The 16,112-nt window shown below is 46.1% G+C and overlaps 1 protein-coding gene across 2 annotated transcripts in view; it reads left to right on the forward strand.

Moving 5' to 3' along the window:
- The window catches only part of MED15 (mediator complex subunit 15), a 782,088-nt gene that overhangs the window by 209,212 nt on the left and 556,764 nt on the right, over positions 1-16,112 (forward strand). For both annotated transcript variants that reach the window (XM_086942779.1, XM_086942780.1), the window contains exon 5: positions 9,985-10,227. In XM_086942779.1, the coding sequence (XP_086798905.1) occupies positions 9,985-10,227 (243 nt within the window). The remainder of the gene's footprint in view (positions 1-9,984; positions 10,228-16,112) is intronic.

Below are 16,112 nucleotides of genomic sequence, written 5' to 3' on the forward strand. Positions count from 1 at the left end.
AGACGGAGGTCCGTAATCTGAGGTCTGTCAACGATCTTTTCTCGAGGCGGCTGGAAGATTTCGAGGGACGTGTCAGGCGGCAGAACGTCTGAATTATTGGGGTACCGGAGGGCGCAGAGGACTCGGCCACCGATCTCTTCGTCAAGACCTTATAAAGACTCATCTGGCCCCAGCAGGCCTCAGCCATTTCTTTTCTGTTGAACGGGCCCACAGAATGCCGGGTGGACCGCCTAAGTCGGGCGCCATGCCACGGCCCATCATTGCTCGCCTGTTTAACTTTAGAGATCGAGACGTGATCCTACAGGCCTCGAGACGACACGGGCCCCTTAAGTTCCAGAACGCGGATGTCCACTTTTACTCTAACTTTACTAGGGCGGTTCAAAGACAGCGCCAAAGTTTTGCGGGAGTGAAGCGGTGTCTCAGAGACTTGGGGATGAAGTACTCTATGTTCCCCGCTAGACTGCGTATTGAACATAATGGCCGTGCTGTATTCTTCGACATGCCTGAAGTGGTGAGTGACTGGCTGAACACCTTGCCGCACAGACACGGGGAACGAGAAGAACATTCGGAGGTCGCCTCGGGAGGCCCGAGCGTCAGGAGTAGAATTCATTTCACTAACTTTGTCGGTGATCCTGTTGATAACGACCAAAAAGCCATACTGTTGCACTTTCTGGTGTATATCCTTCTTTCCATTATGGAGGGTGGCGGGGGGGGACTACGTGATCTCCTTTCTCCTCTAGGGTCTTCTTGTAGTTTAGTATATGGGGCGACAGGCACACTGCTGGTTGGGGGGGGGGGGGCTACTTAGTCTGCTGCGGTGGTGCAGGCTGGGGGGTGGTTCGATGGTTGGTTTTCTTTGTTTTCTTTGTTTTCTTTGTTTTCTTTGTTTTCTTTGTTTCTCCTTTCTTCTTTTAAGGCAATTCAACGAATGCTCTAATTCTTTCAATGTACCTGTGAGGCCTACTGGGGTCGGCGAAGGCCTACGATTTGACGATGGGGGGTAGGAAATTAAGAGTTCTGTGTTGGAATGTTAACGGCTTGGGTGATCGCATCAAGGGGGGTGGTTTTGCAACTGTTTAAGAGGTGTATGCCTGATGTTATTCTGTTGCAGGAGACACACTTGGTGGGAAATACGTGTCGAGCGCTCAACAGGAAGGGTTTCAAGATGGTGGCACATTCAGGGTTTTCCTCGGGATCCCGGGGGGCAGGGATTATGATGCGCACGTCTCTCCCATTTGAGATCGACTCCAGTGTTGTGGATGAGAGGGGGCGGTACGCTGCAGTCACGAGGAGATGGGAGGGGCGGTCCCTGATTCTGGTTTCAGTTTATGTTCCCCCGGGGTTACAAAACAACACTTTTCACGACCTTGGAGGCGCCATCTTGGGCCTACCCGAGGGGTTGCTTATTGTGTTTGGCGATTTCAATGCAGTCTGCTCGGGGACCTTGGACAGACATCCGCCCAGAGATCTCCGTAGTTCACAATCCTGGTTGCCCGATTTCCTCGACACCATGGGACTGATTGACTGCTGGAGACTTATGCATCCCACCCGGAGTCAATATTCGTTCCACTCCGGGGCGCATGGTAGCCTCTCTAGAATAGACTATGTCCTGGCCCTGGCGGTCCATGCGCCGGCGATTTCCGAGGCCCGCTTGCTGGCGAGGGGCATCTGACCATTCCCCGGTCTGGGTGTCTTTCGACTTCGACATTGTGGTATCCGAGCGGCCAGTAGTAGTTAACCCGTGGTATTTTCGTAACCCGAAGACGCGCGGACTCCTGGCCAGAGCTATCTAATTTGAATTTGAATTTAAAAACATTTGTATAGCGCACTTCTACCACGCGGTTTCTTGGCGCTTTTGGATTGCGAGGAGACAACAGGAGTGGAGGGAATCTAGACATTGTAGGCTCGGGAGAAGAGCAGGGTTTTAAGACCTTTCCGGAACTCGATGTAAGAGGATGTCATGCGGAGTTCCGTCGGAAGGGAGTTCCAGAACGCAGGAGCGAGAACTGCAAATTTTGTTCCGCCCGCCTTGTTCTTTCTGAAACGGGGGGTAGTTAGCAGGGCCTGATGGGTGGATCGAAGCTCTCTACCCGGCGTGTAGGGCTTGATGGCGGAGCAGATGAACTCCGGGGCGGTGCCCATTTTGGCCTGAAAGGTGGTACAGCCAAGCTTAAACAAGGCTCGCTCTTTCACCGGCAGCCAGTGCAGAGCCTGCAGTAAGGGAGTAGCTCGGTGGAATTTGGGCAGGCCGTGAATCAGGCGGGCGGCCTGGTTCTGCACTAGCTGCAAGCGGTGAATGGCGTAGGCTGGGGCGCCATTGTAAATGATGTTGCCATAGTCAAGGCGCGAGAGCACCATAGCCATCACTATGATCTTTAGGGCAGGTAGAGAGAAAAAGCGAGGGATCTTCCTGATGGTTCTGAGGGAAAAAAAGCAGGAGGAAACAACCGAATTGACCTGTGAGTGAACGGAAAGTGAAGAGTTAAGGAAAATACCAAGGGTTTTGACCTTGGGGACAGGGAGCGGGGGGACACCAAGTGAAGGAGGCCAGTGGGAAGGGGACCAGGGACTGCAACCACCTCCGGTCAAGACTAACTCCGTCTTGTCCGGGTTGAGTTTGAGGTGGTTGCAGTTCATCCAATCCTGGATGAACAACATGACGGATTGGACGTTCAGGGAAGATGAGGAAGAGTGGGAAAGGTTAAAGATTAGCTGGAGGTCATGGGCGTAATTGAACACCGTGACCTCGAGCTGCTGTAACATAAAAATAAGAGGGTAGATGTATAAATTAAACAAAAGAGGGGAAAGTGAGGAACCTTGGGGGACTCCACATACAACCTTACGAGAGGCAGCGGTGAAACCAGCTAGATGGATCCAAGCTCTATTTCACTGAGAACACTGGGTCGGTTGCATCGGCCGCTACTCTATGGGAGGCGTTTAAGACGGTTCTGAGAGGTGAGGCTCTCTCCCTTATTGCGGACGTCCGGAGACGCAGAGATGCTGACATGGTGCGCATCGAAGCAGAGATTATGGAGCTGGACTCCCAATTGGAAGCAGGCCCAACGCCTGATCTACTCCATGCTCTCTCGCTTAAACAAACAGAATATCGCGATATTGTTTCCGATGCTGCCAAAGTCATGGGTAGGGAACAACAGGGCAGAATTTACGACGGCGGGGACAAGGCGGGCAAGCTCCTTGCTTGGCTCGATAAGGAGAGAGCCAGTCGCGTGGTTCCGAAGGTGTTGGGGGACGACGGCCTGCTTGTCACCGATCCGAGGGCAATAGTGGAGTCGATCGCGGACTACTTTGGGACCATTTACACTTCGGTCTTGGACCGGTCTGAGACCGACTCCGGTGCGCTTTTGGCGGAAATAGATCTCCCGTGTCTGTCGGAGACGGACCGTGAGGACTTGGATAGGGACATCACCGCGGACGAGATAGCCCTTGCCATTCGTTCCCTCAGACCTGGTAAGGCGCCCGGCCCCAATGGGATTCCAGTGGAACTGTATAAAATCAAGCCCGATGTCGTATCTCCACCCCTGCGGAACATGTTCTTGGAGGCGCGAGAGACGGGCATGCTTCCCCACGACCAGAGGCTGGCCACCATTGTGGTTATCCATAAGGAAGGGAAACCCAGAGATTTGTGACGATCATATCGTCCCATCTCTCTGTTGAATGCTGAGCCTAAGATTCTTGCCAAATTGCTGGCCAACCGTTTGATTGGCGCAATTGGCGACTTAGTGCACCCGGACTAGTCGGGCTTTATTCCACACCGCAACACGGCCCTTAATCTCCGGAGACTCCATGGAGCCCTGGCTAGGGCTCACACGCTCAGGGAGCCAGCTATTCTGGCGTCGTTGGATGCCACAATGGCGTTTGACTCCCTCGAATGGAACTACCTGTGGGCAGTGTTGGCGAAGCTCGGCTTTGGTCCGGAATGTGTAGGGTGGGTTAAACTTCTATATACCAGCCCGTTGGCTAACGTGACTGTCAATGGTCGAGTATCCGCGTCCTTTGCTCTCCATAGGGGCACTAGGCAGGGCTGGCCCCTGTCGCCCCTTTTGTTCGCTCTGGCACTTGAACCGTTGGCAGCGTGGATACGGCACCACCCTGACATGCATGGCATTCGTTGGTCCCCTGGATTCGAAGACCGTGTCTCATTATATGCAGACGACATCCTTCTGTATCTTACTTCCCCTTGTAAATCTCTCATCGTAGCATGTGACGTGCTTCGACTCTTTGGCCGGCACTCTGGCCTAGTCATTAACTGGTCGAAGTCACACTTATATGTTCTGAGAGGGGGGGGACCTCGTCTTCCGAGGGACTGTGGCATACAGGTTACGAGACAGGGATTTAAATACCTGGGGATCTATATTTCAACTGACCCCAAGGCACGCTACGAGAACAATTTGCTTCCCCCTCTTATTCGTCTCCGACGTGACGTAGAGGGTTGGCGTAAACTTCCTCTCTCCCTTCTTGGGCGCGCGGCATTATTTAAAATGATGTCCCTACCCAGGTTCCTGTATGCCTTGCAAAATACTCAAGATCCGGTCCCTTCCAGATACTTTGGGGAAATCGAGAGCTTGCAACGTGCCCTGCTCTGGGATGGCCGGCCACGTATTGCTATCACAAAGCTCACGCTCCCGTGGTATGATGGGGGTATAGCGCTGCCCGACGTGCGGAGATACTATTGGGCCTCCCAGCTGGCAGCCCTTAATCACGGTCTTTACGGCCCGGCAGATAGTCCGGGTTACGCCATGGATCGGTGGCTCCTGGATGGCGGGAAATACCATAGGGCGTTGTACACGAGATCTCTCGATAGGCGGATGTCTGGGCCAACGAAAACAGCTGTGCACATCTGGAGAACGATCACAAAGGCACAGGGGTGGAAAGACAAGCTCACAATGGCAACTCCACTTTACAACTCCGAGATTCTGGGTAAATTGTGGCACACTAAGGGATTTGATAAGTGGGACATGATCGGCATCTCTAGGGTGGAGGATATGATGACACGAGGGGGGGTGAAATCTTTTGCCCTATTACAGACAGAATTCCAGCTGGGCGGAACGGAATATTTTCGGTACGCCCAGCTGCGACATGCACTCCTGTCAGCCATGCCGGAGGGCGAGGCGATCCCTGAATGTTCTCCCCTGGAAGATCGGGTACTGGACGGCCATATGCCGGACAGCGCTATTTCCCTGACGTACAAAAAACTGATTAATATTCGCATGGACCTTCTTCTGGGGGTGAGAGATCAATGGGTACGGGACGGGATTGAAATCGACGACGAGGACTGGCAATATGCGGTGTCATCCCCCAAGGAGGTCGCTATCCCCGCCCGGCTTCGACTGGTGCAATTGAAGATTTTGCACAGAGTTTGTTACTGGCCCCAGACTAATACACATGGGACATTCGGTTGATTGCCTCTGTCGGCGTGGGTGTGGCGCTCTGGCCACTTTCATGCACATCATTTGGGAGTGCCGTGCGATAGCCTCCTACTGGAGGCGGGTACACATGATCATGAGTGAGGTGACCGGGGTGGAAGTTCACGCGGAGGCCCGGAGATGCCTCTTGAATATCTGGGGTCCAACGGATTACAACACTGCACAAACCCAGTGGGTTACCCTTGGGAATATGGTCGCAAAACGGGACATTGCACAGATGTGGGGAGCGACAAAAGCCCCTAAGGTGGTACAGTGGAAGGCCAACATGGATTGGTGTATGTTCCGGGAAAAGACTGTATGTAGCTAGGGGTAAACCCAAAAAATGGCAGAAGTTGTGGGGGGCCTGGAACGAGTATAGGGGTGACATCTGCATACCACCGGAAACCGCCCCACTGGAAGAACACTTGACCCCATAGCCTATAACTCCAACTGATGTTTTCGTATCACTACTTTCCTGAGTTTCCCTCCCCCCCATGGCTCTATGCATACATACTGTTTTGAACCTAACTGTGATCACTGTGCCTAACCGACTCCTAGATTGGGCCCCACTGCATAATAGTTTAATTGCCTTCTTTCTTAGCGCTAGTTCTGGCGCCTCTTTCTGTACTTGTTCCTTTCTCATAAAAAACATAAAAAATGGAAAATTATAACCTTGACACGTTCTGGTACCTTGCTTCTTGCACTATGACCCATTATTCTTTGAGTTGCTGCCTAGCCTCCGGGATGTAAGGCTGAATAGCTGTGTGCACGATTTGAAAATAAAGGTTTTAAATTTTTTTTTAAATAAAAATAAAAATAATGGCAAGGCAAAGGTAACACTCCCCGTACTTCCCCTGCAGCAAACAAACAGTGACTTGTCTCCTCTTCCTCCGATCATTCAACACCTGTCTGGGGACGTCTCTCGCAATTTCTTCCTGTCTGGACTACAATAAATTCAGACAGATGAGTCCTGGAAATGATCCAATCTGGTTATTGCCTGGAGCTTACCGGCACACCCCCAAACATTCCTCCACATACTCACAAAATGTCACCAGAACATCTTGAGCTTCTCAAACAAGAACTACACTCTCTACTGCAAAAAGGAGCTATAGAGCCCGTCCCATTCCAATATGAAGTGCTCTGGGTAAACTCTGTATACTTTCTCATACCCACAAAGGACAGATCTCTCTATATTAGACCTCAGAGATCTAAACCTCTATATTCAATCTGACCATTTTCACATGGTAGCACTCCAACAAGTCCTCCCGCTCCTTCAGCAAGGGGACTTCCTGTCTACTGTAGACGTAAAGGACTCATACTTCAACATTCCAATACATCCCGCTCCTAGCAAATTCCTCAGGTTTGTGGTTGTAACCGGACAACTTTATCAGTTCAAAGTACTCCCATTCAGAGTCACCACTGCTCCCAGAGTATTCACCAAATGCCTCGCAGTAGTCGCCACACACCTGCGAAGACAACATATTCACGTCTTCCCATAGTTAGACGACTGGCTCATCAAAGCCAGTACTCACAATGTGTCTACAACACACTCACAGAACAGTACACTTACAGCACAACCTGGGATTCTCAGTAAATCTGTTGAAATCCCATCTCCAACCCTCCAATACCCAAACATACTTGGGAACCACTTTAAATGCACAAAAAGCTCTAGCCTGTCCCAATCCAACCGGAATCCACAATATTCTGCTCTTATTTCCAAGTGTCAGCCCGGCCACTCATTACCAGCTCTGGTATTCATGCAGCTACTGGGACTGATGGCATCTTGCATCATGAAGACTCCAAATTTGTTTCCTACAGGAATGTTTAGCATGTCAGTGGAATCAATCTCTGGGTCAGTTGGCAGATCTAGTGTTGGTGGACGGCCGCACTCCTCGCTTTTTGCAGTGGTGGAATCCACAGAACCTTTTTCAAAGGGCGGCATTTCATCGACCCAGTTCCACAGACACTGCTAACAGCAGACTCATCACTTAATCGTTGGGGAGCTCATTTCCAAACTCACACAATTCAGGGATTGTGAAGTCCAAAGCAAAAGCAACTCCACATAAATCATCTAGAGCTGCTAGCAGTCTTTCTATTGCTCAAAGCCTTCCAGACTCACCTTGTGGACAAAGCCGTCCTGATACACACAGACAATATGACAGCCATAATGTGTTACATAAAGAAACAGGAGGGACACACTCTCTCCAACTGTCACACCTTGCACAAGCATCCAGTCTCCTCATGCAGAACCATGGAGAAAGAAGACATCCAGATCACAAACCTCTCAACCTTGCGATCTGGCACCTGAAATCATAGTTTATCTACATCTTCCACCAGACTGTTGGAACATCATTAAAGAGGCTAGAAGACCTACTACAAGAGCTTGCTATGCATATGCAGCTAAATGGAAACAGTTTGATTTTTATTGTAATAACAATCCTATTAACCTCCTTGATGCTTCATTTCAAAATTTTATTTGCTATTTGCTGCATTTTCAGTGGGCAAATTTAGTGTACACGTCTATTTGCTTACATCTTGCTGCAATAGCTGCATAGCTTCAAAATAGACAACATCTGCCTCTTTTCAGAGTGCCTGTTATTAAGAGTCTTATTCCACCAAGACTTCCACCTGCCCCAGTATGGAATCTTTACATTGTTCTTACAAGACTCATGGGTCCACCCTTTGAGCCACTGCATAGATGTGAACTTCAATTTCTCACTTGGAAGGTTGCTTTCCTCATTGCTATTGCATCACTGAGGAGAGTGGGTGAGCTTCAGGCACTAAACATAGAAGAACCATTTTGGCAAGTTCACCTAAACAGAGTAGTTCTTCGTACTAACCCTGAATTCCTACCCAAAGTAATTTCTGCCTTCCGAATCAACCAATCTGTTGAGTTGGCTGTGTTTTTTCCTCAACCAGATTCTGTGGCAGTACATTCTCTATACACCTTAGATGTTAAACGAGCATTACTGTATTGCATAGAAAGGACAAAACCTTTTTGTAAAACTAAACAACTCTTTGTTGCTTTTGCTCCACCTCACAAAGGCAATCCCATTTCTAAATCTGGTATTGCACAGTGGATAGTCAAATGTATTCAGCAAAAAGGACTTTAACAATTCCCCCAGAGCGCATTCCACTCGCTAACTAGGGGCTTCTATTTTTTCTGTAGGAAACATCCCCATAGCTGACATCTGTAAAGCTTCAACATGGTCTGCACCTCACACATTCACAAAACACTGTTGTGTAGATGTGTTAGCAAGACAACAAGCTAATGTAGGCCGATCAGTTCTACCTACACTCTTTCAGCTACAGGTTAGCCACCACTTTGGGAGCTTACAGCTGTATGGTCTATGCAAAGCATGTGATCTACAGCTCACATGCCTCGAACGGAAAATGCTACTTACCCAGTATGCATCTGTTCTTGGTATGTAGAGCTGTAGATTCACATGCGCCCACCCACCTCCCTGGGTACCTATAACTGTTGCAGTAATATCTTACTTAGATATATACACATGGACATCTCTATTCTACTCTTACTAACTCCAGTCTCACCCTCTGCGGGAAAACATTCTAACAATGGAGTTGATGCCCATGCGAACTATCACCGAAAGGAGCCGCCGCCTACCTTGTGACTGGAAAATACTTCTTTGAAGGAAAACCAAGTGCAAGCATCCGGACTCAGCACTAGATGGCAGACCCAAGCAAAGCATGTGAATCTACTGCTCCAAATGCCAAGAACAGAAGTATACTGGGTAAGTAGCATTTTCCTTCTGCACACTTTTGTACTTCTGTCATCCGATTGAATGACTCCCTGAGTTCAGCCTTTTTTTAAACCTTTCTCCTTTTATTCTTGACCTTCTGTTTTTCTCTCGCAGTTGAGCAGGGTTACCACCAGTCCATTCCCGAGTCTTTTAATGATTTCCTCTGTTTTCTTAATCACATTCACTCCTTTTCTTCTTGCTTTTCAGTCTCACTGCTGCACTCCTTGTTACACATGCATAGCAAAATTGTTTGTGTTCTCTTGTTTCTCTTCCCATCAGACACCTTCAGTGGCTTTTTGTAAAACTGTTATCATTCTTCAAAGCCTTGAATCTCTGAGAGAATAACTCTTAGAACAAATCTTTAAATCGCGCTACTTTAGCACCATGGGAGGGCAAATATATCTGTGAGAAATGGTGTGTTTGAGGAAGAAATGCTACCTCCCCATGATATCAGACCAGCTGTGCTTAGGAAATTAATTGACCCTATATGCTGTTTACATGGCTCTAGGTCTAGCAAATGGACTGCTTCGTCTCATTTCCTTTAGATTGCTCTATTTCTTTCTGTCAAAATGTGCATGAAGTCCTGTCTGTTTGCGTTGTACTCGAATAGTGTCTAAATGTTGTATGATGGAAAGGCCACATTTGTAATCTACAGGCGACATTCTGAGCACAACTAATATCTGGGCCACCTTCTAATATCCCCTTGCAAAGTCTTTCATTTTACTTTTCTTTGAGCTGTAGTTAACCGAGTAAGTTGCTAGCTTGCTATGATGGTGACGGTCATTTTTTTTTTTTAACAGATCCCATGAATGCCCTCCAGAATTTAACAGGGGTTGCCCCAGCAGGTGCACCTGGCATGGGCATGAATGTTAGGCCACCAGGTGCGCCAATGGGTGGAATGGCTGGTTTGGGACAGATGGCCCAGCAAATGAACCTCCCTGGACAACAACAACAACAACAGCAGCAGCAACAGCAGCAACAGCAGCAGCCTGGCACCTCCGTAATGGCCCCCCATAACATGGCAGGGGTGACAGCACCTGCAAGTATGTTATTTTTTTCATGCCTCAGGGCAGTCTTATTTCCTCTTCTACTTTGTTGCACTGGTTATAGAAGCTTTTTACTGTAGCCAAGTCCCATCTTCCAGGTTTTTATTTCTGAATTCACATTACCAGTTGCGATTATTCACTTTTCCTTGTCAAGATATTGATCCTTTTTCTTTTGCATCTCTTTCGAGTAAACGCAAAGGGCTTGCATGTTAGACACTAGCTGAAAAGACTGTAAAGGTTGATCAGGATTCTGCAGCTTTCAAGCTTGTTGGATTCCCCTATGTGGCGTGTAACAGCTTGCTGGTTTTACGCAGGGAATAGGCCTTTTGATCCCTGCTGTGCTTTTCAGTGTGCAGTCCGTAGGTTTGATGATGAAATGTTTAAGACTAGGGCATTGGAATGAATGAAATAATTTCTATTTGTGATTCATCCCGACTGTTTTAGCAAAAATAATACATGCAGTAAGAGAAAGCATCCAAGTTTTAAAATGAACGTATTCTAAAATAACACAGCAGTGTATCATGTTCACTAGCACTGCAGCCAGCATTAACCAGTCTCTTGGCGGCAGATAATTTAGTAGTGCTCACGAGGGCAGAAAAATTATAAACAATTGTTTAATAAACCGGGTGTGAGAAGAGGTTGGAGGATGTTCTATGCAAATGCTGTATTCATATACTCTTGCAGATTAACCAATGTAAAGGTTTAATGCAGTGGTTCCCAAACTTTTTTGACCAGCGGCTCCCTTGACCCATTGCCCGTGGCTCACCATTGTTACTTTTTTTGGAGAGTGGGTTGGATGTAAGCCCAGCCTCAGGAGTACTTTCATTTTCTCCCTGAAAATAATTGGGATGAAGATGATGAAGGTATTATAATCCTATATGCAGGGTGTTTCGTATTACTAAGGTGACGCCTCTAATAAAATATTCCTAGTTAAACTTCTTTGCCCATGCCTTTTTTAGAGTACGCTCAAACATTTTATCCCACTTACAGTGCAAGATGGCGCCCCTATGCATGTAGGCCCCATTATCAAAGTGTTGGTGCACTTGAACATTTGCATGTACTTCAATTTCTACCCATGTCATACCTGCCAACACACGGCCTCAGCAGGGTGACTCATGATTTTTTAAACTACATATTTTTTATTTTAAGAGTTTTATATAGCGCTGGCTAGACCCGAAGGTATCAGAGCGCCTTACATGAGGTTCCACAAAATTACAAGATTACATCAGTTCCAATTTACATCAGTTGCTAGACAAACAATTACAAGAGCATAGAAAACGAGATAAGTGAAGTGTAGAGGGTAAGGGCAAAGGGGTGGGAGGAGATACGGCAGAAAGACGAAGGAAAGTCTTCCCAAAGTCCGGTTGGGTAGGTGATGGTCGAGGGGGAATTCCCAAAACCCATCTCCTCTATAGCTATCAGGTAGCTCCACCGGGCTTTGGCCAAATAGCTAGGTCTCAACAGGAAACATTTAAGGAACATGGAGGGCAAAATAAATGGAGTGTAGAGGGGAGGGGACAGGGAAGGTGAGAAAGGGAGGATAGGGGAAGAGACAACTAGGAGAGACAAAGTGAAATCTGTCTAAAGGCCGACTGGGTACGTGACGACCTCAAAATCAATGCAAGTAAAATAAATTCCTCAGATTTTGTTTTTAGAACGTCCCTCTTTCTTACTTCCAAATGTTGGCATTCTGCTGTATATGGTGTTTTACTTCCCTATGCTCAAGTAGAGAGCAGGCCTGTCTGACAATGTGTGTGTACCGAAAGAAATGTGTCCTGGAAGTACCCATGTGTCAAGTACAAATGACAACACTTAATAATACTTGGTGTGTTTAATAGACAGAACAACTGTACTTTTCTGATAACTTGCATTGGCTTAAAATGCGTTTGGGAAAAAACAAAACTATTAACTAGTCTAAGGAAATGAATCTGGCATCTTCAGCTTACTTTGAGAGTGGTAGAATGTAGGGATCCAGTGAAATATGGAGGTCATCTCTCTCGACACTCCATCAATTAGCACTACGTTTACAGTTTTAGGCATGTCCCATACAAATCATCAACATCATGCATCTAAGTCGAAGTCTAATAAGTTTAACTGAAGCCAACGGAGCCGTCAACATTAAATGCATTAAAGTGCTTGGTGCACGACTCCCCTGGCTAGGTTTGATGGCTCCCCAGGGAGCCATGGCGCACAGTTTGGGAACCACTAGTTTAATGTAAGAGTAAAGGACACTTGAAAAAATTGTTGGTTTCCCTATTAACCCTGTCTTCCGTTATTTGCTTGGCTCCTTCACACTGTGGGTCTTGTTTCTAGAGTTAATACGTTGTCAAGGTGACTGTGGTTGATGCTGTAGTTCTTACCAACACATTACCATCTTACTAGGGGTTTGTGTGGTTAGTATGCAATAAAGCATCTGTTAGTGCAATGAGTTGTGCGAGTCCTGGGTGGGCAGAGTGAAATAAAAAGAAAATTATGCTACTATGCTGGTGTAGTTTAAACCTGCTTAGGGTTGAAATGGGGTAGGTGATACATGATTATAAGGTGTGTACATTAGACTGACCAATGTTGATATTTATTAAATACTGTGAAATCCATTCAGTTTATATATAATCATGAATTATTTTCTAGCATATCGTGTTATCCTTACCAATTCATTCCTATTGTTAGTATTGCAAGATGCTTTTTCAGACATCTGAAGACATGACGCTGTGTATTACTCTAGAGAAGATGCCTTTTTTGTTTGTACTGTAATTTGGGTCTTGGAAACCCCTTTTAGAGCGCCTGGAAACATCAGAAATGTGATTTGAAGCACTGCGAAAAACATCTGGTATTGTAGGTAGGTGCCTTTCTTAGCATGGAATAGTCTAAAGAGTCCCATGCAATAACACATTTCTTGATGTCAAGACGAGGGGCTGTGGAGCTATTTTTCAGCAAGTAACTGAAATACATGCAAACACAAATGTAAGTAAGTTACCAACCAGTTAGTAGCCTTCCCCCGCATTGGTCTATATTTTTTTGAGTAATTTTTTTAAAAATCATGTTAGATCCCATCGCTCAGTGATAAAATACTTAATATAAATATGCACATCTCAAAGTGCCCTAGGTTAGCTAACATTTCTCAAGTCAGTGTGGTTTGTTTCCTCACACTTACCCTTGCCATGTCCTCCTGACACTTTATCTCCAAGCATTACCTATACTATAGCTTTAGTCTAAACATACATAGGAGTATAGATGACATGCAGTATGAGGCTTAATGGTGGGTCTCATGTGAAGCTGTAAGATGGCAATGCTGAATAACCATATTTGCAGTTAAGTATTTTAGAGGTATTCTAATTATATTAAAAACTTGTAAAGTCATGGATGGCATTCCAGGATGCTGTTCTGACTTTGATACTGAATGTCTGCCCTGCTATCATTGTCCAAACAACAATGACTGTAAAAGGGTGAGCGATCTCCATGTTGCTGCCTTGGAGATTTAAGCCAACAAAGTATTTACCAAAAAACTCCTCTTGTGCCTTTCACTCTTGTGGACTGTGCTTTAATATCTCTGGTGACTTTCCTTTCGGTTTTACATAAACAAAGGTGGTGTAGTCTATATTCCATCTGACTATAGAAGCTTTTGCCAGTGCTTGTATTATTCTATCCGTGCCATAAGCTGCAGACAGCTGGTAGGGTAACTGTTAATTTTTCTTTTCTGGTTTAATTTTTCTTTTCTGATAGCAGACCAGTGCCCTTTTATGTGTTTAAAGGGCCCCTTCAGGTGAATTGGTAGGGTTTTTGATGGAATAATGGCATCGAGAGGGTAGTTGATGTGGCTTTCGAAAAGGAATGATACTTTTTTTGTAGTGCTTTGTGCCACATTGCCACAATTTGTAACCCCCCGAAATTAGTATTACTCAATGTAATTGAACTTAAATCCCAAACCTTAAAAGGCTGGAAAGCTGAGTGAGCCTTGCTGGTATTCAAACTCTTGACCTGCATGTGTCACTGATAAGAGAACTCGCCACAAAGGTGGAGATGCTCCTTTAGAGCAGAGGTTCCTTTGTTGACTGTTTGTTGATTTTATTTCTGATGAAGAGTAGTCCTATTCCATGTATTGCTTTGTGGGCAATACCAAACAGCTTTAACGTGGATCTTCTGGCAACCGGTAACCAATGCAGGGCTTTCAAGGCAGGGGAGATGTGGTCTCGTGGTTTGATATGCAAGAGTAGTCTGGCAGCCGAGTTCTGAATCCGTTGCAGTCTTCATGGTCGTTAAAGGTGATCCGTGGTAGAGGCTATTGGCGTGATCGAGTTTGGATAGAACAAGGGAGATGGTAGCTTGGACCTTGTGTGGAAATCCCAAATGAGGGAAAATTTGTCGCAGAGTTTTTATAGTAGCAAAGCTTGATCTTGCTAGTTTATGCACTTGGACATTCATTGACAGCTTGGAGTCCATGGTCATTCCGAGGTTTCTTACTTCCTTCGATACTTAAGGCAGTGATCCCAGGTCATTGGGCCACGCTGCAAGCGGGTTGTAATTTTTCCAATCTCCACACGTGAGTATTTCAGTTTTTGAAGCATTCAATTTGAGATGGCTCCAAGTCATCCACTCATCCACGGCTCTGAGACAGCTGAAAATTGGTGACTTTCCATTGTCTTTGGGGCTTTCCAGTTGAAGGAGTATTTGCGTGTCATCTGCATAGTTGTAGCACGTGAGGTGAAATTTATTGATCATTACTGGTAAAGACTTAATGTAGATGTTGAAAAGCATGGGCGAGATGATAGAACCTTGAGGGACCCCTGGTTTTGTGGAGTACGGTTTGGACAAGAAAGGTGGGGTGTAGATTACATTAGTTCTGTTTCGAAGGTGGGACGTGATCCAGTCTAGAGCAGTTCCCTCTATGCCGGCTTCATAAAGTCTTTGTTTCAGAGTGTCATGGTCAACCGTGTCAAAGGCAGCTGAGAGGTCCAAGAGGAGTAGCGCAGCAACCCTGTTGCGGTCAACTGTGTTCTTTAGGTCATCCCAGATGGCAAGGAGGGCAGATTCAGTGCCTCTTCCCGGATGAAATCCTGTTTGGCAATCTGAAAGTATGTCATTCTCTTCAATGAATTGTAACATCTGGGCGAAGGCTGCTCTTTCTATCAGTTTGCCCAGGAAAGGTCCATTTGTAATGGGTCTGTAGTTGTCAGGGTTCAGCGGGTCCAAGTTTGTTTTCTTCAGTAAAAGGCGTATGTATGACTTTGTGAGTTCCTTTGGAAATATTCCAGTAGTTAAGGAATTGTTGATGATTCTTCTTACTGGAATGGCAGCAGAGGTTGTTAAAAGAATTGTCTTGAAAGTTTGTGGCGGGCAGGGGTCAGAAGGGCTGCCGGCAGGCCTGCTTGCTTTGACCAGGTCCATAAATTCATTGTGTGAGATGTGTTGGAAGGAACAGAGAGGCTTGATTAGAGCATTCTTGGATAGTTGTTTTGTACAAGGGTTAGTGCTGGTGCTTTGTTTCTTTTTTAGGTACTAGTCCAACGTGTCTGCTTTGTCCGTGTAATGATTTGCCAGTTTGTCTGTGAAATCTTGAGTAGCAGGATGAGTTCCTTCTGGGCACTTTGGTTTTCGAAATTCATTGAGTATTTTATAGAATTCTTTATTTGCACATTTAGCGTTTTGAATTCTGTTTGAATAGTACCTTTTCTTAGCTTTTTTGATAGCCGACTTATATAATCTGTTAATTTTTTGTAGGTGAAGTTTGTCTTGTTTGGCGTTTGTTTTGAGCCAGGTACGTTGCAGCTTTCTAATTTGTTGTTTTGTCTTTTTTTCTATGTTGCTCCAATGTGCTTTTTTAGGTCTCGGTAATATCGGCAGACCGGAAGTCCGAGAATTATTGTCAGTAAGAGGGCTGCTTTATC

Source organism: Lissotriton vulgaris, chromosome 11 (genome assembly GCF_964263255.1).
Source record: "Lissotriton vulgaris chromosome 11, aLisVul1.2, whole genome shotgun sequence".
NCBI lineage: Eukaryota > Metazoa > Chordata > Amphibia > Caudata > Salamandridae > Lissotriton > Lissotriton vulgaris.